A 27,641-nucleotide genomic window follows, 5' to 3' on the forward strand; every position below is an offset into this window, starting at 1 on the left:
AGACGATTTATAATCAACGTAGAGATGCGTCGACATTGATTCAACTTAAAAAGTTTTTACTAAGCTTAATTTTTCATTTTTTTTTAAATCTTTTTCTCTAGCTTTTATTCCTTTACGGGTTAGTATTTGAATAAAGAACTTAAAACTGTCAAGTCCTCAAACACTGAAATTTTTTCTGTTTATAGAAGAAAAGCACAGGGATCAAAAGTCAACTAAGTTTTTTTTTATGTTAAATTAAAGCTATTCCTCAGAAAAGTAATTTTTCCACTTGGCAAATTTATTTTAGCGTCGTTAAAGCAATAAAATCTGATTTCAAGAAAGAAAAAAAATTTGTTTTGAATTTATTTTTGTAAATCATTATGAAATTGGGAAAATTCGGGCTAATATTTATCCTACCGATGTGATTTTAAAAAATAAACGAATTTTAGTCGTTCTTGATAGTGTTTGAACATTAAAATAATTTTACACTCTGTAAACGAGAACTAGAAATTGATCCAAGTCCAAAAAAGAGAATATTTCAGGAGAGCCGAAAAAGGAAAAACACTTGGTTGTTGTTGTAATTCATTTACGTCGCACTATAACTGCACAATGGTCTATTGGCGAAGGTCTGGGAAACATACCTGAGGATGATCCGAAGACATGCCATCACAATTTTGATCCTCTGCAGAGGGGATGGCACACCCGCTTCGGTATTCCGATGACCTGCACGCGAAGTCGAGCACTTTACAGTAGAACAGTTCAACGAGGACCTATACCGCAGACTCTCGGTCCCTATGCAGACTAATCCAAGTGTTCACCCACCCGCACACTGACCGCAGCTAGTGCTGATTAACTTTAGTGATCTGCTGGTAACCGTGTCTTAACGATCAGTCCGCTGAGGTACGAAAAAACACTCGAATCTCGCACTTGGGGCTTTCTGCATTTCACTCCTAAAGGGTTCGTAGCCAACAACAACTTAAATTCATCCTAATTTCATTTAGTTTTTAAAATACTTTCTTAATACTGTTATTTCTACTGTANGGCATCTACAAATGATCTGCATAAATCCATTGCAAATTCCGATTTGCGAGAAGATAATTGAAAACAGGTGGAAATCAGAGTCGATGTTTTCCCATCTTTTTTATCTTTTGCTGTTTTATGCTTAGATGTCTCCAAGTGCTGAGATATAAAATACTTCTTCTCAAAATTTACTGACTTCTCGCATGCCTTACAAAACAGAATGCTCCCATCAGTAGAAAACACATCCGACCCAAATTCTTTCACAAAACTGTCCAGTTTTTTGCTTGTGCAGGCTTTTACTTTAGGCATTTTAGAAATAACTAGTATACTAGAAAACTTTTTCGTGCTCCTGCTACAATGTGCTCAACCAGCTTGGTGAATTCGTTTTGTAGATAAGAGAGCATACGAGTTATTCGATGGTGTAGGCTATATGGGCCGTAAGTAAGAATAAATTCTATTGACTGTAAGTAAAAATAACTCCAATCTTTTCACTCCCTTTCTCTCTCTCCTTGCAAAGCGCATCGGGCGAAGGTGACGCCACGACGAAGGTGACGCCACGAAGAGACGGAGAGAAAATATTAATAAGACAAAAGGAATAAAGTCCTAATCTCTATAAATGCATTACAATACGTCGGATGACAGTCAACCATTTCTGTACTTCAAAATTTCTTCATTTTGCGTTTATGCTCGGTCAAAAGCACAAAAAGCTTTGCAGAAAAATTTTAAATTAGACAGAAATAGGCATTTATGAACAAAAGGAAAGAAAAAGGCATTTTCAGAAGAAAACGTTTAAAAAAGGCAGAAAAGGGCATTATTGGCATTTTGCCTGAACTTCCGGGCTCTACTTATCACCGAGGGCTGTTTGCACTTAGGACTTTCTTCCTTACACAGAGCAATCTTTCGACAAATTTTTGAACTATTACTACTATACTTCGGGTGTTGTTTTGTTTCGGGTGCTGTCACTTTGTTTACCTTGGTTTTTAGGACATTTTCCGTGAAAAAAAAAGAAAATATTTTCGTCTTTTTGGTAGGTTCTTAGGTCATTTTCCATTTCTCTTGCAATAGCAAAACTACTCATGGGCATACATATTAACGAATTCTTTACCGAACTGATAAGTAATAGAAATGGATTCCCATTTGCCAATCCAAAATATATGGTGCAGTGATGATGCTGATTGCGGGAATTCGCAATTAATATCCTACCATCAGGAGAGTTGTTTCGTTTTGTTTTCGAATGATATCAAAACCAAGGTTTATTTTTGGAGCCTGCAGTTTTGGGAGTACATTTTCAGGGTATGTTGGATTTTTTTTGGTATTATGGGAGTGCTTAAAGTTTATAGGAGATATAGGTTTTACCAGACTACGAATTTCAGGAAAAAAGTTCAAGTAAAAACGGTGCGTCAAAAATCCCAAGTTCAAAAAGTCACTGGAAGAAAAAGATTAAATTGATTCAGAAGGCGAAATTTAAGCTTTTGTGTTCTTTAAAAAAAGGTATTTTTTCTTGCTTTTCTGAGCTTTTTATTTCTCTAGAAACTTACCACAAGTTTCTTTTCGAACATTAAAGATAAATTTACATAAAAATTGTAAGTGTATTATTACGTTTTGTTTCACCTCAGTATGCAAGTGTTTTTGATTGGACATTTAATATATGCTTGTATATATAAGACGGATCCAAATTAGATTTATATATCGCTAATGGGCTTCAATAGCGGCACAACTCAAAAAATCAAGTTTTGAGATTAGTTTGTTTAAAGTTTTCATTGCTAAGGGAAATGCTTTCGTTTACTTAAACAAAGATTACCTTCAAGTTGAATTATGAGTTGTGCAGGTATTGTTGCTGAAAGAATGTGTATTTTCTGATTTACACCTGTTCTTCGTTCAAAAATCCCGTTTTTGAGTTGTGCCACTATTGTAGCCCATGAGCGATTCATGAATGTATGCAGCGACTACAGCTGTTTCATGTTGCGGAGAGTAGAATACTCTCGTGAATTATGTTTTCTTTTTAAAGGTTATGTGATGTTTAAGTCTAGTTATATTATTTTCTTGCTAAATAAAAGTTCTTTGCAAGTTCAAAGATGAGTTTTTCATTATTCGTGCTTAGCATTTCCACTACGCGTTCAACTATTGCAGCAAATTTTCGTATAATAAAGTTTAATTTATTAAGTTGTCTAAGCATGTTGATCATCTAAGTTGGTTTAAAGAATCAAATACCAAACTGATAAAATCGCTTAAATATCGTATAAGCGTTATCCAGTAAATAACAGTTGATCATAACGGTTAAATAAAGCAAAATTTTTATAATTGTACTTTCTACCTATACTTATATATTCTACTCATATCAGTAATCAAATATAATAATAATAAAAAAACTTACACCCCATGAATTAATCTCTTCCATTTTTATGGAGTACATACTCGGATAATATTCCAAATCTACCTAGAAAATAAATACAAAATTAAGAACATTATTATAAAAAAATCACAGCGCGACAAATAGAATAATAAAAAACAATATTTCTGTGAATCGTGGTTACAGAAATTAAAATAAAAAAACAAAGTAACAGAAGTAACACAAAGTAACAGAAATTAAAATAAAAAAACGGAACTATTATTGAATACTACTGAAAATAAAAATATATATGTTAGGAGATAACCGAGTAGTTTAGTAGAAGTTATGATAATAGTCTTGTTAAGTGCACTGTATTTCGTGTCCATCAATTTTTAATTTTCTATGATCTAAGAATTTCCTTCTAGAATAGATTGATTGAATGTAAGATTTAGTGCCACAAAATTCAAAAGAAGACATGCTACTCCAAAAAATACGTTAAAACAGATTAAGTCATAAGTACGTACTTTAATTTCACTTAAAATTAAAATCAGTTAAGCGTGAGGTTTTTTAATGTTAAATTTAACAAAATGAGATTTTGTAGCGTTTTAGGATAAATTGATTGAATGTAGGATTTTAGTGCCACAAGGTTCAAAAGAAGACATGCTACTCCAAAAAATACGTTAAAACAGATTAAGTCATAAGTACGTACTTTAATTTCACTTAAAATTAAAATCAGTTAAGCGTGAGGTTTTTTAACGTTAAATTTAACAAAATGAGATTTTGTAGCGTTTTAGGATAGATTGATTGAATGTAGGATTTTAGTGCCACAAGGTTCAAAAGAAGACATGCTACTCCAAAAATACGTTAAAACAGATTAAGTCATAAGTACGTACTTTAATTTCACTTAAAATTAAAATCAATTTTTGAATCAATTAAGCGTGAGGTTTTTTAATGTTAAATTGTACAAAATGAGATTTTGTAGCGTTTTAGGATAGATTGATTGAATGTAGGATTTTAGTGCCACAAGGTTCAAAAGAAGACATGCTACTCCAAAAATACGTTAAAACAGATTAAGTCATAAGTACGTACTTTAATTTCACCTAAAATTAAAATCAAATTTTGAATCAATTAAGCGAGAGGTTTTTTAATGTTAAATTGAATAAAATGAGATTTTGTAGCGTTTTAGGATAGATTGATTGAATGTAGGATTTTAGTGCCACAAGGTTCAAAAGAAGACATGCTACTCCAAAAAATACGTTAAAACAAATTAAGTCATAAGTACGAACTTTAATTTCACCTAAAAATAAAATAAAATTTTGAATCAATTAAGCGTGAGGTTTTTTAATGTTAAATTGAACAAAATGAGATTTTGTAGCGTTTTAGGATAGATTGATTGAATGTAGGATTTTAGTGCCACAAGATCCAAAAGAAGACATGCTACTCCAAAAAATACGTTAAAACAGATTTAGTCATAAGTACGTACTTTAATTTCACCTAAAATTAAAATCAATTTTTGAATAAATTAAGCGTGAGGTTTTTTAATGTTAAATTGTACAAAATGAGATTTTGTAGCGTTTTTTTTTTTTTTTTTTNATAAATTTTTTAGAAATAAAATGTTTAAAAAATATGAATACTCGTATACTGATAATATAGAAGAAGGGTTACTTTACAACTTTTACGTAGCCTTATATCTATATCAAAATCTGATGTTTTACCAACGAAACTTTTAGAATCATATTCTTGAAATTGTGGCTATTTTAAGGATCAGAAAATACGAAACAGCCGAAATGAGGTATGTTTACTAAGAGAAAATACATTTCTGTGACTGAAATTGCAATTCATCACAATACCTGAGAAGATCAAATGCTATTAAGATGGTCTGTTTTTTTATTGTGCGCACTGTACATATGGGGTACATACTTATTGTGTTGAGATACAAAAAACAAATAACACTTTCTCAACTAACTACTTTTTAACAAATTGTATTAAATTGAAATATTTTATCAATTTTGTTAATATTTTTAACTTAACAAAATATTAAGCCCTCGAGAGATTGACATTATTACAGATAATATAATTGCAAAAAATATATAAATTATCAAAAGCACCTTACATTCAACTTAAACTTTGTATATTAATAATTCATTTAACAATTATCTAATAACCTTGAAATAATTTTTCTGTTACATGAAATTACATCGAACAAAGAATTTTTAGACTTAAAATTTGATCTATCAGGAACTATTCGACTGATTTCGTTCAAATTTTGTGTTTTAATTTATAATGTTACATTCCTCAAAATGATGTAAACAATTTGTATATCTTAAAATTTAAAATGTTTCCCACTCTTTTATAATAAACTAACAATAATTATTAAAAAAATATATTTTGCACGGAATTATCTTTGGGTAAACGAATTTTATAATTATGTGCAATTTTTTTTTTTTGATTAAATTAAAAAATTCGTGAGATATTGCGAAAGACGTAAAAAGGAAATTTACATGAAGAGGTCCAAACTAAGATAGCTCGCCTGACCAAACTATTGGGACCATATTTCCCAGATTGTGGCTACGACACATAATTTAAGGGTAAGAAATCCAAATCCATCGAAAACAATGTATTTTTATTCTGAGAAAATACGTTTTTGTGTTTGTTTTCATAACGTCAAATATTGTTTGCGTTAATTATATAACTTATTTGAGGTCACCCCCAAGAACCATTTAGATTGAGACCTAGCACATGATGATCCAATCATTACATCAAAAATTATTCATAGAAATTCATTTTTTTCCGCATTAAACTACAACATATTGCTTTGACGAAACCAACCAACACTCCGGCCAATAAATTAAAAACCAGTTAAATTTTCTATTAGATGCTTTCGAGCAGAAAGGTATGCAAAACAAAATACTAATCAAATAGTCCAATAAAATACTGAGCAAAGGTTTCTAATTTACTGGCCAAATAGGTGTGTTTCTCAAACAATATATCTCAATAATCCCTTTCTATTTGAGGTTTTAAAATTGCATTTATTCCACAACTAAGTCATATAAGAAAAAGTTAACTATAAGTGAACCGGTTTTCTAAGAAAACAGAACATTTTGGTACATATTTGAAACAGAACAATACAATATAGAACATATTTGATTAGATGCACATTTTTAAAGATTGTTGAATATTAAACTGATCAGTGTCCTCCTAAAATTTAAAAAAAAAAAACTAATAGCGAAATTTCAAAAAGAACATTCGAAAACTCACCTCTTTACCTTTCTAATTATTTAAAAAAATTATTTCGGTTAGAGAATTTCTGCGAAAGATTTCTGTTCGTAGAATATTAAACTGAAAAGGTAAAGTAGGGTGTTTTTAAAGATATGACAAGCAATTTTACCATCAGTTTTTAAGTAGTCAATAAGACCAAATCAAACAATGCTAAAAACAAAATTAAGTTTGACGCATTCTATTATTTACACTTTGAATAAATTTTTAATATAAAAAACGTCATCAGATTCCGGAATATGTTTGCAGGATTTGTTTTCGTCAACAAAATAATTTCCTTCTTAAGGAAAAAAGTTTAGTTTTTAGTTTGTTAATTTTATTTCTAGTGTGAGATCCATATTGGGCAGTATCGCACTTCATACTCAGTAAAAGAGATGTTAAAAGGTAGTAATCGAATCAAATTATTAAATAAGATAAAATATTCTGATATGGAGTATTTCCAATAAAAAAATGTAAAATTTAAAACTTCCGGTTTAAGTACTGTTGTCTGAGTTATTTATACGCTGGATAGGTTATGTGTTTTACTAATAAGGGTCATCTTAAAGAAATAAACAATAATTTAAGTTAGTAACATTTAAATACTATAATAAGATTATAAGGTTTTTATCACATCTAACTATATTTAAAAATTATTATTTTATACCAAAATAAAATTTAGATAATAGATAAAAAAATAACTCTTACGGTTTTATGTATCTTATAATCAAAATCAATGACGGCATCTGCTTCCGCTTCTAAAGAACTTAGGTCTCGCTCTGAACCGAGAAGTAAGGCAAATCCCACTATATATGTTCTTGCAGCGTCCGTGTAGTTCGTCGTAGAATTTTCATCAGTTCTGAACCATATGCTGTCAAACAGACACTTACCCTTGTTGAGCTATAGAGTCAAACAATGGTATAAAAAATTCTCAGTTACTATTATTTGATTGTTGTATTAATAGCTATCTGGATTATTTTCAGATAGGTACAAAAATAAAGTCATGTTGTTTACAGATTTTATGACCGTCGTTGAACAGCCAACCCAATTTTCGGGCTTACGACCACTAATGTTCAACTTCGTAGCCTTGTAATTTTGAACCCAATCCAGAAGACAAGGGCATTCCTGGATCAAGTAATGGGAGAAATTTGCCTTCGTGGAGGGCTTTTTGATGGAACTAACCTGCATTTGTGTTACATGGAGAGGCAGACCACAAGAACCTCCCACGGTTAGCCTGACGAATCTATGATCCGTCTACCACTGAGGATATTTCACATCAGCATTGTGGTCGGTGCAAGCTGGGTGTGGATTGGCATCCACCAGCCAACGCTGGGATTCGAACCCGGCTCACCTCATTGGAAGGCGAATGCTCTATCCCCTGAGTCATCGCCGCTCATATTTTACAGATTGTCACTTGGATTGATAACTTTTTGAATACTGCAGATATCTGTATTTGTAGTTTATTGGCACAAGAGCCAGAAATGGTAGTACAGCTCCAGTCACTAGACTCAAAAGAGTCACTGCATCAGATCAATATATATATATTATAGTGTATAATTCTATTGCTTTGATAAACTTTATAAGATTGTGAAATAAATCTTGGTGTTGAAGCACGTATGCTACCACTTTATTCTGTTTTAGAAAATGGAACCATGCTATTAAAAGATCGCCAGATTCAAATGAGTTATAATAAATTGAATGAGCGAGCATATCGCAGTTAAAATATTGAACACCAAAATAACGCTAGAACTAAAAAGAATACATCTCATTTTAAGAGATCTAATACTGGGGGGGAGGGGGACTGATAAGTTTGTAAGTGATTGGTGATAAATCGTTCTTGCAGCCAAGCGTTCAATAAAATACGCCAATAAATCACTCTAATACCTTGAATTATAGTAAAAAAATCTTAAAAAGAAAAAGTTACTTCCTGACATATTTCTTCTACTTATTATTATTTAGGGCAGAAAATGTACATCTGTACTTTTTTCTGAATCTCGAAATGTTATGGGCTAAAGAATAACTAACCTACCACTTTGACAACTATCTCTTGCTCGTAACAACAAGTTAGCCTTACATGTCCCCCCAGACCAAATTTAATATCAAAATCTGCAGTAAACAGTGTTTTAAAAACAATTTCAATAACAAAATTCGTTTTATTTATGAAATTCTAATTTCAATTAATAACACTTGTACCATAATAATTGGACATTTTGTAAGGAATTTTTAATCAATAAAAAAGAAATTCAGTTCACTAACTCGAAAGCAGATTTACGGCCTTTTTTTCCTATAGATCAGTATGATTTTGAGGATTGCTGTTCTAATTTTATACATTATTAAATATCTCTAATAACCTTTTGGAGGTAAAGTATTCTTTTTAAAAAGACATTTTCATAGTTTTATAATAAAAGTTGAATAAGAAGATTTTCAACTGCATAACCATTTTTCTAATAGCCGGAGGTTGAAAAGCTAATTAAGTTTTAGATTAATGACATAACCTGAACTGCTCAATGCTCTAAGGTGAAATGAAATTCAATTTCGACATTTATTCATGTATAAATTAACGACAATGTGGAGATCAGCCACTCAGTAAATTTTAAAAAATACGCACGAGAGCTTACCTTTATAATGTACTCCTCACTGTTATTTAGAAATGGTAAGAAATCAAAATCAAATATGATGTCTTTAAAAAGCCCCCGGTTTACTTCCGCCAGATGGCGGTACCATACGTAACCCTCTTCAGACCATTGATCATTCAGCATTGGCCAACCACCAAATTGGTTTACAAGTTTTTTCAATGGATAGATACCAACATTATTTCTTTCTTCTGAAACAGTAAATAAAGTATCGTTACATATGAACCGGTACTCAAAAAATTTACGCTAGAGAAGAAAATATTCATGTTGTTCATGAAAACTTGAAGTAGCGTTAACTTTTTGTGAATTTAATGCTCAAGAGCAAGTTTTGGCTACATAACACCTACAACTAGGTTTGCAAAATATTGGTTCTGTTATGGACTAAAAGCTAAAATGATGAAAGTAAACAATTAAGGACGTAAGATAAGGAATCGATTTTACTACTATTGCAAAACTAAGTTCTCTAAGCAGATTAAAGAGAAGAGTTTCAGCAATAGTATAATGTAAGGAATAACTATATTGTAGCGTGATATGATTTTTGAAAGCTAATTTGCATGGCAGATATCATAAAGCAGTTCAGGTCGTGAATAGAAAATCATTTCCTTAAGGTGAGAAACTGAACTTATTTTTTATAATGTATGCGTAGTCAGTTTAATATTAACCTTAAGAGATTTTTTGATTTGTCAAAGAAAACAACGAAGGATTAGGCTAAAAGTTTAACATTAATTAGAGAGTAATTTCAATTAGTGATAACCTTTCATGGTCAGACATATTCATAGATACTTTTGCTCCTGCAATGCAACCTAGATAATTTGTCGAACAGGATTCATATTGCACGGGCTAAAATGTTTTTATACTTACCTTTATCTAAACAGCTCTTGTATACTTTTCCAACCAGTGAAGCATATTTGGGTCCATCACTAATATTTGATTCATTCTGTATCAAGTCTGGAAAACAGTNGCTGCGAAGTTTAACTTCTTCCGCGCGGAGGGACTCCACGCACTATTTTTTTATAATGTCTGCGTATAGTCAGTTTATTATTAAACTTAAGACATTTTTTGATTTGTCAAGGAAAACAGCAAAGGATTACGCTAAAGGTTTATCATTAATTAGAGAGTAATTTCAATTAGTGATAACCTTTTATGGTAAGACATACTATTTATAAATACTTTTGCTACGACAGTGCAACCTAGATAATTTGTCGAACAGGATTCATATTGCACTGGCTAAAATGTTTTTATACTTACCTTTATCTAAACAGCTCTTGTATACTTTTCCAACTAGTGAAGCATATTTGGGTCCATCACTATTTGATTCATTCTGTATCAAGTCTGGAAAACAGTTATATTAATGCATCTTTCTTACATAAGACCATAGCCAAATGTTATTAATACCCCTTTTACATTTATACTCCGTAGTCTTACAGTTCTTTAAACTGTTAAAATACGTGTTTTAACCACTTGAAAATTACCTCTGTACTCACATTAGACCACCAAATAAATTAATCACTAAACATCAAGATGTAAAAAAAAGATGCCATTAAAAATTAAGGTAAAGACTGGTTAGTAACTTCGAACTGAAAGTGGTGCCTAAGAGAAACCTTTCGAATGTAAAGGGTTAAATGATGAGAAAGCAGGCGAATCGACTAAATTTACTTATTTATTTCAAAAACACTATTTTGATTTCATTGAATAGTAATAAAGAAAACACAGCAAGTCACAAATACTGCAATTTTAAATTAATAAATACAGAAATAATTTAGTTAGTTTGTAAATTTGGCACAAAAGCCTGAAATAGTTAAACCAAACATTGAACTTTATAAAGTTATTTTCTGCAGGAATAACTACTCCTAACCTGCCTACTTATTCCTCCAACCCAGTTTTTTATTTTTCTTTACACTTTTTTCAAAAAAGATTCCACGAACACCTTGAGAGTTGTCTTACCTAGCAAACATTTTTCAATATCTACCACTTTAACATTTTATTTTATACTATCTATTTCAGAAATAACTTTATCACATTGTCACTATTGCATATTTCTTGACGTCAGATATTAAAGACTACATAAATTTATCCCATAATTTCGAGCACAGTCTTCATGTAATGTACTTACGTTAGACACTTGAGTAACTTTTGATCTAAGAATCAGATACGAATCTCCCCTTCTTCGGGTGCTATAAATTTTTAAGAAAAGTAGACTTAATGTTCATGGTTGATCCACTTCACACTTCTGAGTTATTCCTTGCTCAAAACATTTATAAAAATCAATATTTGAAGTTCTCCTATTTACCAGTTCCGATTTCTTGTTCATGCGTGATTCTTAGTTAAGTTTTGAGATAACTACGTAGTTAAGTGAATGAGAGACGTAAATTTTTGGTGCAAGAGCATTGATTTTATTATACTGCGTCGAAAAATAGATTAAAATTGTTGAGGTATGTTTAATGGAAGAAAAAAACTGTAATCAGGCAACAGGTCAGTAATAACTACTACTTCAGTTTTTCATATATCGTCGCTTTGAAACTAAACCGTGGTAACTAAGAAAAGCAAGTTTCTCAGGAGAGCGATTTCTAACTTTTAAGGAACTTCCACCGCAGGTTGACTCAAAGCTTACAAAATAGTTAACATTAAAAAAACCTGTTTCTTTACGTTTTTCAATGAACCAGGCCAGATTCTGGGAGCATTTGTAATTTTGTAGTAATTTCGAAATAAGCTAAGGTACCTTGAGTTGCAACAGTTTTCTCTAAAACTTTTATTAAAAGTGGTGAGCTATTTCAAAATACGACGATGTTCTTCAAAATATCCTCCCAAATATTACGTATTTCATTTAAAATTTCGACATACAACAGTGTAGGAAAAAAATCGCTCTCCTGAAAAACTTGATTTTTTGAGTTACCACGGTTTAGTTTCAAAGCGACGTTATCTCCTCCAAGGTTTTGTTGCAACTGGCACACTGCTACACTATTCCCTAAAACTAAGATGGCGAATCGCGCCAATGCGATAATGATTTATCTGCTCTCTAAATTAATTTTATGGAACTATGAAGATGACACGTTGTTTCTCTAAAAGGGTGATTTTTTTTACACAAAATGACCTAAATATCTCATTTTTGAGTTACTACGGTTTAGTTTCAAAGCGACGATATGGCGACAGCATCTGATGAAAGAAAAGAGACTGTTTTGAATATATNGAGTTACTGAGGTTTAGTTTCAAAGCGACGATTTGAGATCCGTTTTCTGTTTACATATTCATCGTCTTTCCATTCAATAGTTCAATTTCTTTTCGAGCAATCGTGATTCGAAAAATGATTTATGGGAGTACAGTGTTAAATATTAGTAGGTCAAGCGGGAATGCCCAGGGTAAAAACACAATTTAATTTATTAACTTACCCAATAACATGAGCTTCAAGTCGTAACTATTTTTAGTAAACCCTTTCAGTGTTTATTTTTTGAAAATTAAGTATGGGTTAAGTCAATCTTCATACCACACCAAATCTCCACAAGTAATATTAGTTAATCAGTAATTAGTTAAAAAAATATATAAGTTTAGCAGACGTATACAAAATATATAATGGGCATACTTATGATTCTTTCTCGCACTTCACCTCTCGCAGTGTCGTACGATTCACTATACTCTTTGTTGTCAGGTATAGGATTCTTTTCAATCCATCCACCACACGCGTACTGATAGAAGTCAACACATGGATCTGCACTTGCATCCAAGTTTCCAATTAAGTTATCAGCTAAAAGAAAATTCAATTGTATAATTCACATTTGATGTAGATTCAGACAATGTACCTACCACCTTGATCAAAAAGTTCCCGGAATTTATTCAGAAAATTAAATATACAAGTTTATTCATCTAAATCTATATTGTCCCCTTCAAAGTAATCCCCATCGACTGCAACACACTTATGCCAGCGCTTGATCCAATCCTCAAAAAAAAAAATTTTATTCGGTTTACGGTATGTCCATCAGTGCTTTCTGCGATTTTTACTTTGATGAACGCCATTCACTTGCCTGATGTCTGGATTGCGTCTCGTCTCCAGTAATGATCCTTTTGATGAATGTGGGATCGGATTCAGCCTCGCAAATCATGTCTTTTGTGACGTCAACACGGTCTCTTTTTTGCATGAAATTGAGGTCTTTTGGCATCAACTTTGCTGCTACACGACGGAAATCGCAAATCATGTCTTTTGTGACGTCAACACGGTCTCTTTTTTGCATGAAATTGAGGTCTTTTGGCACCAACTTTGCTGCTACACGACGGAAACCCAAATCATTAACCAAAATGTCTTGGACGGATCCATAGCCCTTCGTTATCTCTCTGATGGTTAATTTGCGGTTATTGACCAACATTCCTTTTACTTTATCAATGTTTTCGCCGGTTTTCGAAGTCGATGGTCTGCCACTGCGTTCATCATCTTCGATTGACTCACGACCACTTTTGAGCCGCTCGTGCCACTGGTAAACGACCGTTTTCATTAGAGAATCGTTGCCGAAACAATTTTCCAACGCTAGCGCACCATTAAATCCGTTTTTTAAGCAAAATTTAATACTAGTTCGTTGTTTCAAATTTAAACCATTTCTAAAATTGTAAAAAAATCGCCAACACACACAGAGATATAGATGTACTCTTGGCTACGTAACTTTTGCAAACGTCAAGCTATGACGCTAAGATTTAGAGGGAATGTAGCGCTACCCGGGGGGTTATTCCGGGAACTTTTTGATCAAGGTGGTATACAACAATGAATATAAAAGGATAATTAAAAGGCATAACAGCAAGCATAAAAAGAAACGTCTAAAACGTGATCCACAAATCAATTAAATTCAAATTAATCTTCCGGTTAATATAAAATTCTATTATACGTATACATCATGGCTCTCTTAGCGATAATTCTTGTTTGCTTTTTCTGGCTTTAACATTGTTATTTTCTCTCATAACAAAAGTTATTTCCCCCATATTATTATTAAAAAAATAGTGTACAGTGCGAGAGAAAAGGAAATACCCTGAATAATCTTTGATTTAATAATCGATTTTCACGTACTGTAACTCAATCTTAATGGTTTAAAGCGGTGACCTCAGATTGTTAGTTTTATATTCTAGTCCAAAAGAACTTGGTTAATATAATACCATGATTTAAATCAAGGAGAAGCTTCCATGTTCTTTAAGAAAGTCAATAAGATTTCGATGCGGAATCGCTTCAAGGGGGTGACCTCAAATATGCAAACAAATAAACAACTGTTACTGCATTATAACGTAAGAATTTTAACACAAAATCGCAATTCTTTTTTGTTTTAAAAAGCTTTGAGATTAGTTAATTAACCGTATGTAAATTTCATCTCGAACAATTCGTATCTACCAGCCATCACTGGGATTTGAATTCGGTTCACATAACTGGAAGACGAACGCTCTATCCCCTAAGCGTCTCGTTGTCAGTTATATTATAACTGTCGTTGAACAGCCGACCTAACTTTGGGTTTATGACTACCAATGTTCAACTCCGGAGGCTTGTAATTTTGAACCCAATGCAGAAGACAAGGGAATCAAGTATTAGGTGAAATTTTGCCTTCATGGAGGACTGTTTGAGGGAGCTAAACTGAATTTGCTTTGCATGGATTGGAAAAACCACGAAAACTGCCCACGGTTAGCCTGACGGCTAGGGAACTCTAACCCATGATCCGTCAACCACAGAGGATATTTTACGTCAGCACTGTGTTAGGTGCGATCCGGGTACAGAATTCGTATCAACCAGCCATAGATGGGATTCGTACCCGGTGTTGTCAATTATTGACAAATATCATTTTACTACTCTTATCTTCTATAGTATGAATTAAAATGAATTAAAAAAATTAAACATAGAAAATAATGAAAATTCATTAAATGAAACATGTAGGAGCAACATATTCAAACCACAACAGTGAAAAAAATAGAACAATTCAAACCGAACGTCGAAGCAATTACCCTCTAGGGAGAAAACGTCACACTATTAAAAGCCTTAGAAGATATAGATCAACAAAATACAAGATATGCAGCAACTCAAGAAAACCTAAAATTCTATCAACTTGGAACCAAACTATACCCATCAGAAAACATCTACAGTACTAGGTATCGAATAGTACTGGGTAAAAGCCTACGTTGGTTAAAAAGCGAAGTCGATTTGGACGCAAAATAAGCTACAACACTGAAAGTACCATTTGAAAATTTCAAAATAACAATTTAAAAACGTCAACTAAGAATAATTCGAAGAATGAAATGTGAGATGTACTTCTACAGATGAAGACAAACCAGTTAGGAGAATCTTTAACAAATAGACACATCGGCGAGTTTTACTTCAATAAAAATTTAAACCAGTCATAGACAGGTCAAAACTCACCGAAACGGACTGTTTAGGACACAAGAAGCTTGTCACTATTGCAACGGAGTCTAAGACAGAAATCTTGTGATATTTGTTTCAGACAGGATTATTATGGCGACGACGCCATTGCATATACCTTTCTGGGTAGGACACTGTCTCACGATCATCTTTTACCGTTGTGTGCGTATTATTGTTTCTTTAATTAATTAATCATTCCTTATTATAGTGATTTCATAAAAGGTGAAGATATGGGTTTTTTTTAAACCTGGGTCTCTAGGTTATAGAAAATATCTCGCTATTGCAGATCGTGATAGCACCTAATGGGAAAAAGGGTTCAACACACAGAAAATCGTCGAGGAGTCAAGTGATTATGTACTTCGCAAACGAGTTCTTACAAGAATAATTGTAATCTTACAGAATCTCTAGAAAAAAGATAAACACACAATTTACGCGATTTTAAATAGAAATATTTTTTGACTATTTTAACTTACCAGTTTCTCTGCAAGCATCAGTTTCGCACACATAGTCATCTTCAACATGTGTAAACTTCAGTTTCGACAGGGTGTCTTGGAGATTAAAATTACAATCAATGCAACAAATAAAATAAATAACACTAAAACAGAATAAAGATTTTGCTTAAAAAGTATTTTATATCACACCCAGTTACATGTGTAATTTAGTACCCAGACCAAGAAGTAAGGAACTTTGCACTTTTTATCATTACTGCTTTATCTTTTTTCATTGTTGGATAGTAAAAGCGCAGAGGAAGGCTAAAATAAAAAACGGACCAGTCTGAATAACTTTTGATATTAATGGTCAGAGGGGGTAATGTCAAATATGCTAATTAATTTGTGCAGACGATATTTTAAGTCACTAAATCACACACAAAAACGTACTTTCTCTTCTGATTTATGACTCCCAAAAGTTTGGAAGGTAGCCTCAATTTGGAAAATATGGCCCCATTGGGTGCAAAATATGGGCTCCTGACCAATTTGGAATACTGGCCAGGAGAGCGCTTCAAAGCTTGGACCTCTTAAAGTTTTTTTTTCTTCCCTTTTTGCGTATTTTTCACTCGAGAACTTTTTTAGCGATATGAAACATTTTCGCATACAATTATAAAATTCGTTTATCCAAAGATAAATATAATTTTTAGTAAATATTTACTATTTCATTTAATAATTGTTGAAAATATTTTGAATTGTACGATAGACAAATTTTTACATCATTTTAAGGTAGGCAATTTTAAATGGTAAAATACAAACTTTGAGCGAAATCGAACAAATAGTTCCTGAGAAATCGAATTTTAGCGAAGACTTGTTTTTAAAGTTTTTTTTTCTCAGGAACTATTACACTGATTTCGCTCAAATTTTGTATTTTGCCACGTAAAATTACATTCTATAAAATCGCGTAAGAAATTGCACATCTTACAATACATAAATTTTCCGACAATTATTAAATAAAATAATAAATATTTACTAAAAGCTATTTTTCCCATTGAATTATCTTCGGATAAAAAAATTTTATAAATGCGTGCAAATTTTTTTTAATTCGCTTTAACCCCTTAACGATCGGTCAATTTTCAAGAAAACGGTCATAAAAGTGCCGATTTTTTTGGCTTTTGTATTTATATTACGTATTTGATTATTGCTGACATCTAGTTTAAAATAAATTAACTATCTACAATTACCTTAAAAATATCCTGGTACAGCCATCTGGTGAGTAAAATGAGAAATAAAATTTTTTCCGAGCAAAAGAAATGAATTAGTAGTTTTATTCTTATTGGCGCGTTACTACTGAACACTCCAGCCCGTCAATATCACGGGAGCGAGAAATAGAGGGCGAAACCTCACCCCGTCATTTTCACGGGAGCGAGAANTTCTCCAGCTATGGCGAAATACACAAAAAGTATAAAATTTTCAGGAAGATTTACGATCTTGGAAGATACCTCTTGATTACGATCTTTAACTTTGAGTTCAGACATAAAATCGTACATAATTAAATACGAGTAAAATATTAAGTTTGCTCTCATACAATTTTACAATCATAAACTGAAATATTTATTTTACCTTATATTTGTTTGTTGGTAATTGATAAGTAAATCTAGTAATCTAAAATTTCTAACACTATTTTTAGTATTTATTTTTGTACTTCTTAGAAATAAAACAAAAACTTATGAGTCGCGCAATATGATAATAATAAGAAACTTCAAATTTATTTTATAAAAAATAGATAGTTTCGCTTAAAATACATTATGATTAAGGCATTTTTTTCAAAATAAAATTTCAAGTTCAATGACAACCATTCCATGACCAAAAACATTAAGATAGATTTAAAGCGCAATTAAAATCAAAAACGAATTTCATTTGATGGTAAAAACCAACGCAACTTAAAACGAAATCCATTAGATTTTAAATGTCAAACGTTGCGTTCAATATTAAAGGGTTAAGAAAAAGAATGTTTAAATAATATCAACCTAGCAACATTTATAACCAATCAATATTCGAGTGGTTCAGTAAACTCACCTTGCATTCATTTTTAATGGGTAAAGCATATTATGCTTAAAGATGCACAATATATAATGATTTAGCCAAAACAGTAAAGAAAACGAAGCTATAAAAAATAACTGTCTGCATATTCCTCTAAAAATAATGTAACACGCAATCTTAATTATAGCTTTGATATTGATTTGAAAGATTTAGTGATACACAAGTTAAATACAGACTACTTACGCTTAAATACAGATTTATTTTTTTTTTGTTAATAATTCTAACATCGTTTGAAAAAAACAGCACTTTACTTCATTTGGAACAATCGAAATTTCTATCAGTAAGGGCAACAAAATAATAATATTAAGTTCAAACATATCCTTTAGTTATGGACGGTTATGTAATAATTTTATTGATGTAGTCAGAAAAAATATATAAAAAATATGGGGAGAACATTCACAAAATATTTGTTTTTCTATACGCTTGTGACATTTAATGCCAATAACATTTTTTTAATAATAAATATATTGGCTTTGGATAAATTTCGCCTTAATCATAAGCATTCTTCAGTATTCTTATTAAAGGGAGAGTTTCTAGTTTTAATGCTTTGAGTGGAATAATAAACTAAGACACATATCCAAATGCATTTTCTGACTTATTTAGTGTTGTAAATATCTAAATTCCATAACAAATATTTAGTAAATTTGAACCTAAATCAATTCATCGAACTCCTATACAGTACAATTAATACAGATATGTAAAAATAAACATTACAGATACGTAAAAATGAACATAGTACTTGTAGTATACGCAGCTAACAAAACGTTTATAAAACTTGCTGAAATTCCGACTTTCCAGCATTCATTAGGAACTTTTAATATTTAGAAACGCTTTTAAAACATTTAAGCTATTTATACACCGAAGAGCCATTACATTATGACCACCCTCCATCTATAGCAATGGGCTCGCCAAGGTTTTCATGGTTTCTCGCCTAGGAACAATGTTTTCATGCGGCCCATAATCCTCATAGAACAATCCCTGACGTCTGTAAGCTACTTGAACATAGTTGCAGACCAGGTTCACCCATTCATGGCAACAGTTTTTCCTGCGGGGGATGGTGTTTACCAACAGGATAATGCACCATGTCATAAGGGTCGAATCGTCGAGGAACATTCCAGTGACTTTCAAGTCATGTCTTGGCCCCTAAATTCACCTGACCTTAATCCAATAGAGCATTTGTGGTCCTACTTGGAAAACCAAATTCGTTCTGCCATGCTATCCCCTCGCAAAGTGAGGGAATTGCAGGACCAGTTGGTGAGCGCTTGGTACCAGATACCTCAAACTACCTATCAGCACCTTGTAGAATCAATGGCTAAAGATGGCTTTGAGGGCTAAAGGTGGTTCTACATGTTATAAGCAGGGTGGTCATAATGTAATGGCTCTTCGGTGTTTAAAAATCCAATTTCGTGCGATGAACCGTCGAATATAAATTTTTATGTCCAAGAAAGGTACAGATAGAGTTAAAACAGAGGTAGCAGATTGTGCAGCCTTTTTAAAAATCGATTCGATATTTTCACAAAGGGTGCCAGCAATTTTTCTACGGAGCTAGTATAGAAAGTTTTATTCCGCATATACTCTCATTATTCTTTTACAGGCCACTCTAAATTTTAGTCCATTAGACGTTTTGTCGAAAACTTCCATGGGATCTCGTAACTATTTTTTGACTTAAGTAAAAGAAAAACTTTTAAATTACAATATATCACTTACTTTTCCATCGACTGCCTATAATCCATAACGTAACAATAAAAACTACGAGTGTGACACACAGCAGGCATATCAAAAATAAAAAGCATTTTTCCTGAAAGGTTTTTGGAGCGCGACACACGCTAAAAAAGAAATAATAAATCGTTTAGTAACAAAACAATTAATAAATGTTAAAGAATCTAAGAGAGCTTCTATCTTTTTCAGGAGTGAAACCATCTTTAATATTTGGAAGTAAATGTTAAATCTGGCTATTATTTTATTTAACGCAGATTTTGGATTCTGTTTTAATAATAGATTTGTTTTGAAAAAAATTTCATAAGAAATCAGATAATGTAATTCAATTTTGATACAAATAGGAAGCTAGCTGCTGCCATTTTTTTTGTTAAAAATGCAAGTTTGAAATTTTAAATAAAAATAAAGGTCGGGAAGATGGGGATTTCGCAATCTCTATATTATAAATGAATATTCAAATCTACTACTAATATAAATAAATAAACTTTAAATAAGGACCACATTTTAAATGATGAATTTAATAAAAAATAATAATAATGAATTGTTAAAAAGGGATTTGATTATTTGTCACAATTCAGTTTATGAAACGGTAAAAGGGCATCTTACATAACATTTCAAAAATGTTGCTAATTATGATAACACAAAGTATTGCCATAGTTAGCAGCAATGACAACACATTTTGACAAAACACACAAATCTTCAGATGTATATGGTAATCAGATGTTAAAAACAATTGAATTATTCTCTGTTACTGATATTACGTCCAAAGCATTAATGAGAGGCCTGCTTTTTTTCACACACACACACCCACATCGCGTAGCAGGAATGCAAGGCATACCATAAACGGCTGATGGGCGTAGTAGACGACTGCTCATATCCTCTTCTACCCGCTTTATCACAGCCAGAATTCAACACGCCATTTCTTGTTAAACTNAGGACCAGTTGGTGAGCGCTTGGTACCAGATACCTCAAACTACCTATCAGCATCTTGTAGAATCAATGCCACGGCGGATGCTAGCAGTTTTGAAGGTTAAAGGTGGTTCTACATGTTATTAGCAGGGTGGTCATAATGTAATGGCTCTTCGGTGTTTAGAAATCCAACTTCGTGCGATGAACCGTCGAATACAAATTTTTATGTCCAAGAAAGGTACAGATAGAGTTAAAACAGAGGTAACAGATCGTGCAGCCTTTTTTAAAAATCGATTCGATATTTTCACAAAGGGTACCAGCAATTTTACTACGGAGCTAGTATAGAATGTTTTATTCCGCATATACTCTCATTATTCTTTTAAAGCCCACTCTAAATTTTAGTCCATTAGACGTTTTGTCAAAACCTTCCATGGGATCCTGTAACTATTTTTTGACTTAAGTAAAAGAAAATCTTTTAAATTATAATATATCACTTACTTTTCCATCGACTGCTTATAATCCATAACGTAACAATGAAAACTACGAGTATGACACACAGCAGGCATATCAAAAATAAAAAGCATTTTTCCTGTAAGGTTTTTGGAGCGCGACACAGGCTAAAAAAGAAATAATAAATCGTATAGTAACAAAACAATAAATAAATTTTAAAGAATCTATAAGAGCTTCTATTTTTTTTCCAGGGGTGCAACCATCTTTAACGTTTGGAAGTAAATGTTAAATCTGGCCATTATTTCATTTAACGAGGATTTTGGTTTCTGTTTCAATAATAGATTTGCTTCGAAAAACATTTTCTCAAGAAATCAAATAATGTAATTCAATTTTGAAACAAATAGGAAGTTACCCGCTCCCCTTTTATTGTTAAAAATGCATTTTATTAAAGTTTGAAATGTTAAATCAAAATAAAGGTCGAGAAGATGATGGGGATTTCTATATTATAAATGAATATTCAAATCTACTACTAATATAAATAAATAAACTTTAAATAAGGACCACATTTTAAATGATGAATTTAATAAAAAATAATAATAATGAATTGTTAAAAAGGGATTTGATTATTTGTCACAATTCAGTTTATGAAACGGTAAAAGGGCATCTTACATAACATTTCAAAAATGTTGCTAATTATGATAACACAAAGTATTGCCATAGTTAGCAGCAATGACAACACATTTTGACAAAACACACAAATCTTCAGATGTATATGGTAATCAGATGTTAAAAACAATCGAATTATTCTCTGTTACTGATATTACACACCCACATCGCGTAGCAGGAATGCAAGGCATACCACAAACGGCTGATGGGCGTAGTAGACGACTGCTCATATCCTCTTCTACACGCTTTATCACCGCCAGAATTCAACACGCCATTTCTTGTTAAACTGCAGTTACGGAAATATGGCTATCTCTATTCATGCTGAAGCTAAGTGTGAATTTCGAAGTGTTACTCGTTTCTTGCAGGCAGAAGGGATGAGTGCAGCAGAAATTCATCGAAGAATGAGTTGAATGTATGAAGACAGCTTTAACAGAGATTGTGTTGTTCATGATTGGTGTCGAAAGTTTAAAGATGGCGGAACTGATGTGCATGATAAAAGGGATCAAGGACGCAAGTCTGTTGTTACAGCTGACCAAGTGGTTAAAGAAATTCGTAGGTTCATCATAAATGAATCTTCGATTGAATTTCCTGACGTTTCAAGATCTATGTACACTATCAAAACAATAGCCACACACAAATTCTCCAAACAAACCTTCAACCACCGTAAGGTTATGGCAATTGTTTTTGGGGACAAAGATGGTGTGTTTATTATAAAATTTATGTAGGCAAGAACAACAATTACTGTAGATTGTTATTGGGAAACTTTAAAACGATTACAGAGATATTATTCGAAAAGAAAGGAAAGGCATGTTGACTTAAAGAATACTTTTTATACATGACAATACCAGTTCACACAATGTTCGTGTAACCCAACAGCTCTCTGAGCAAGTTCAGTGAGATATTTTGAACACCTATTATATAGTCTTATCCAAGGACCGACGGACTTGCATCTTTTTTCTGAACTGAAGAGGTGGCTAGGGAGGGCGCTTCCAAATTGATGAGGAGCTCAATTCAAATCATTGGCGGTAACATTTTGCGGGTAGACTATATTTGAGGGTGCCCCTTGACTCTCGCCAAGTTGTGATCGAGGTTGATCGCCAAGCTGGGCGATGCTAAAACCGAATCGTGATTCTGATAGGTTTAGATTTCAGCTTTATTTTTAAATGTTCAACAGTATATGTAATTTCAGAGTTCCGTTAGTTCTACGATGGATACCGGCTGGTAAGGTTACTTTTGCTTCTGGTCAATAAGATCGAAGGTATGTGGGCGGTCATAAAAAGGGACTATAAAAAAATGTCACCGCCAGTTTAGTACCACGGACGCCATTTTCGATTCGTATTTCGCCGAATTTATGTGGCGATGGAGGTACACAGATACATATGGGAAGTTAAATACCGTTTGGAGTTAGCAATAAAAAATTACGCTAAGGTTTAAGCGTTAAGAATAATTTCTTTTATATCAATTAAAAATTCGGATTCAGATATGACACCCCGAGAGGAGTTGAGGGTTTCATGGAGTATGACTTACTTCAAAAGGCATATGTTTTACATTTGGACAAAATATCGGTTTCTTTTGTTGAGACCTGCATTATGAGGTTGCGTGATCGTAACTTTTTACACGCACACGAGAGAGAGAAAAGCCTTGTGCATTAAGAAGGGAGGCACTTTGGCAAATGATGAATCAGGTTCAGTAGGATTATTCAGCTTTATCGGAAAATATTGACCATAATCATTCGGCGTAAGAGGTGTTCCGCTGTTTTTGCTTTAGTATAGAAGTTTTAAATTACTTCCATTGCCAATGGCACCACTCACAAGGTAGTCCAATTAAGGAGATGAAAGCAACACATTGGTCATGACACCAATCCGTTACTTAAACACCTATGCTGACCAATAGCTAAACGCCCGCGAATCACTCCAGAAGCAGCCTCCACCCTTAACGAGTAAGTGACTGTCGGCTAGGCTTGACCCTATAGCCAACAGATGACATATGTAACTAACCGATTAATGCAAACAGGCTAACATGCACCTCACGTTTACTTCAAGCAAGATCAAAAGCAGTGTGTAGGGGTACCAGGATGCACCTCAACTACCAAGATTCCTTTTACAGGGACACAAGTTTCCACTCACGGTGAACACGTGAGCGCTCTCTTCTCATCAGGGTCTGATACAACAGTATGATAATCGAATACAGATAAAGAGCTCTCATCGTTAAATTTTTCAACCACGTTAAGGGAGAAGAGAAATGGAAAAGCAAGTGGAAACGGAGAGGAAAACGAAGGGAGGACTGATCACCCAGGGTCGTGACTCCCAATGTTTACCTAAAGAAGGTAAACCCCCTGTGAACATATGAGGGGTGTTCTTTAAACAGAATAAAAAGTGCATTATTTTGCATATATTCTTGAAATGAAAATGCGATGCGGAGATAGATTCCAATTTAATCTTCAATAGCTAGTCAGCAAATCGCATTGTATGCTCAGGTCATTTGGACCCGTGGGTAGCTATTACGGGTTAGAAAATTTTCATCGTACCTACGTAGAACTCTTTCCACGCTATTAAAATACTGAGTTAAAAAGGTATTTTTCAGCATAACCTAATAAGTTATAGATGTAAATGTTTTTTAGATTTTATGGGTAAAATATTTTTTCTAGGCAAAAATAGAATAAAATCCCAAAATTCAAATGTTAAAACAAACTCAAACTTTACAAAATAAATGGCACCATGCATTGTGTTTTGATCATTTTTCCGAAACCATTCAGGGAAGTTTTCATAGATTAGTTTCATCAAACTACTAACAGAAATAAACTATACTTACGCATTTTGAAGGTTCCTTGGTGCTATTTTTATGAGTGATGTTGTACTTCTTACAAGAGGTGAATTTGCTATTCTAAAAGTGATATTTAGTTGTAATATTAATCATTTAATTACTATATACTGATTTTAAAGTATGGGTCCAAATATTAGAATATACTTAAAGATAATCACCTCAGTTTCCTACGGTTAAAAAGTCGTAATTTTTCCAATAATATTTTGAGAAGTAATAATAAATAAATATAAGGAAATCATTTTGACCATAATTAATTACTATTCTCTTAAAAAAGGTTTTTAATGGAAGAGTTTTTATTCGAAAAAGCCGAACAATTCTGGGTCGCGATGAGTTTTAATAAATTCTGAGTTTTTCTGTTAAACTATTAGAAGAAAATTTTATGAGATTCCAATAAGCAGAACTGCCAACCACTAAACTTTTTAAAGCAAAAAAAAAAAAAAAAAAAAAAAACTATCGAATTATTNAAAAAAAAAAAAGAAAAGAAAAAAAAATGATAGAAAGTAGACAATTAAAAAAAAATATAGTTTTTTGAAGTTTTGGTACTTTTTCCAACATTTTAAAAGCCTCTCACATCAAAAGAGCCGGAACAAACTTTTGTATCATTTACAGCAGTAGAATGGAAATTAGGTCAAACTTAACAAAAAATAATAAATTTAAGCATAAACTTAGCAGCCGCAAAAAGAAATTTTACAAAAAAGCCTAGAAAGTTGGCAGTTCCTGCAAAAGGACTATTTAATGCAATTATAAAATAGTCCTGCAAAAAGGACTATTTTTCAATTGCATTTACATATTTATTACCGCGTTACACAACTAGATAAACAATTAAACAAAATTAGCACTTATTATGGCATTGCTTTCATGATTTGAAAATATAAAATATTGCACTATTAAACGAACGCTTGGTGCATAAGGTAATTGATAAAATTTTAAAAAATAATAAGAATAATTAGAAAAAAAAATAATATCCTTGTGACTTGACGATGTTTTTTTTAATCGTCACCGAAAATGATTGCAAACACTAATGGATTCGTAAAACTAAAATAGGAGTTTCTCTACAACAGTGTTCTACAAACTTTTTGAGGAATTGCATATTTTCAAAGCAAAGCCTGTAAGTAACATATCGACCATAAAAACTATTTCTTATTTTAATATAATCATAACCTTCTTACAATTCTTAATGTTATTCGTTGTATGGGAAAATTCTTAATAGCTTTTTGAATAACACCATATCTAAAAGTATGTATTTATTTTATTCAAGTAAAAGCTATATAATTGTTTAGGTTCAAAGAATAAAAGAAAAGCCTTCTTTCAAGTAATGATAAAGATTGGACTCAATGTAGCTCAAGCATACGAGTATAGGAGGAAAAAGTTTATTGTAAGAGCTTTAACTTCGATTACTGACAATACTTAAGAGCTTTTTATTTAGTATCCAGCATATTAGTTGTTAAAAAACAAAGTTAATTAAAATTGTAACGTCTTTTTTTATGTTTTTTTCGTCGAATTCCTTGAGTTTAGTATACCTGATTTATTTCAAGGGACTTTTCCTAAACTAATTGAATTTACACAATAATTCTGTACAACTCTAAAATTAAGTAAACCAACAAGAAAGCGCAATTTAAGAATTGGATATAATATTGCAATGGAATTTCGTTTTTTTTATTATCAGTAACACGTTGAAAAAAAGGAAATATTTCAATAACTCTAGTCTACATAAAATAAAACCTTGCGTTATAAATTTATACAAATTATTTTCACTACCTACCTATTTAGAGATATTCTCAAACTATTCTCGATGCTAACAAATTCGATTACCTTATAATTTATTTCCAATAATTTGCAACTAAAAATACGATTTATTTTATACCTAGTATTTTTATAAAATACTGAGCAGTTTAAGTATAACCATTTTTAAGAGAAACGAAATCATCACAGATAAAAAAAAAGCCAGTGATTCTAGTCATTGATGTATCCATCATGGAAGGATACGTCAACGACTTCAACCATCATTGGCATTTTTTTTAATCAACAACAGATTTTTAAAAAAATAAACACATCAAAAGACTAATGAACAAATAACTTAGTACAAAATTTAGACACAAATTGTATTCACTACATACCTATTGATAGACATTTTCAAACATAAATTTAAAAACCATCTTAACCACAAACAAACTCGATGGCTTATAATTTATTCCCATATAGCTTGCCTGCAGTATGCACAATTTATTTTGATTTTGGTATTTTCATTAAATTTCGTGCAACTTAACACTTTTCGTAAAGCGAAACAAATCCATAGCGTTGTCGATAAAAAAGAAGAAGCTTGGAGAATACCTAAGTAATCAATGACTAAACTGATCAACAGCGTCTGGGGAAAAAAATGCGTGTAATGAACAGGTGTATGAGAAAAGGGTATTCACCACAGCTCGAAGCCCAAATTAATATTTTATGATTTCTGAAAGCATTTATTGATTTAGCACCGTTATGAAAGCTGCTTTGTGTATACTCTAAAAAAAAATATTCATTCAGGTGATGTCCCGATTCAACCAAAATATACATTCAATGACTTCAATCAATATTAACTTACACAGAGACAGTGTGATAGAAGTTATAAAAAGAATATTTGTTTCCATTGATTTGATACTGAATTCAGAGCAGTAATGTATTTCCGGTGTTTTCAAATTGATCTCAGAAAATTTAGTAATTTAGCAGCTGTCGGCGCAAGAGCCATTCATGGCTATGCCACAATTACGATTGTCTTTACGAAAAACGATTTTATTTGTAAATTGTATTATTGATAAAGTTAAATTGATGCATGAAAACCTATATCCTTGAGGTGTTGAATTATTCTTTGAGAAGAAATTCAGAGCAGTAATGTATTTCCGGTGTTTCCAAATTGATCTCAGAAAATTTAGTAATTTAGTTATTGGCGCAAGAGCCATTCATGGCTATGCCACAATTATAGT

At 32.2% G+C, this 27,641-nt stretch overlaps 1 protein-coding gene across 1 annotated transcript in view; it reads right to left on the reverse strand.

The window, feature by feature from the left end:
* LOC107457497 (neprilysin-1-like) overlaps nt 1-27,328 on the reverse strand; it is a 54,585-nt gene extending 27,257 nt beyond the window's left edge. Inside the window, exons 1-9 of the mRNA XM_071186976.1 lie at nt 26,796-27,328; nt 24,667-24,738; nt 19,822-19,940; nt 16,060-16,134; nt 12,791-12,952; nt 10,075-10,161; nt 9,199-9,404; nt 7,289-7,480; nt 3,374-3,436 (exon numbers count right to left, since the gene is read on the reverse strand). Coding sequence (XP_071043077.1) covers nt 3,374-3,436; nt 7,289-7,480; nt 9,199-9,404; nt 10,075-10,161; nt 12,791-12,952; nt 16,060-16,134; nt 19,822-19,940; nt 24,667-24,738; nt 26,796-26,809 — 990 coding nt within the window. The 5' untranslated portion in view covers nt 26,810-27,328. The remainder of the gene's footprint in view (nt 1-3,373; nt 3,437-7,288; nt 7,481-9,198; nt 9,405-10,074; nt 10,162-12,790; nt 12,953-16,059; nt 16,135-19,821; nt 19,941-24,666; nt 24,739-26,795) is intronic.
* Nucleotides 27,329-27,641: the final 313 nt, after the last annotated feature.

This window comes from Parasteatoda tepidariorum, chromosome 10, assembly GCF_043381705.1.
Source record: "Parasteatoda tepidariorum isolate YZ-2023 chromosome 10, CAS_Ptep_4.0, whole genome shotgun sequence".
Lineage (NCBI taxonomy): Eukaryota > Metazoa > Arthropoda > Arachnida > Araneae > Theridiidae > Parasteatoda > Parasteatoda tepidariorum.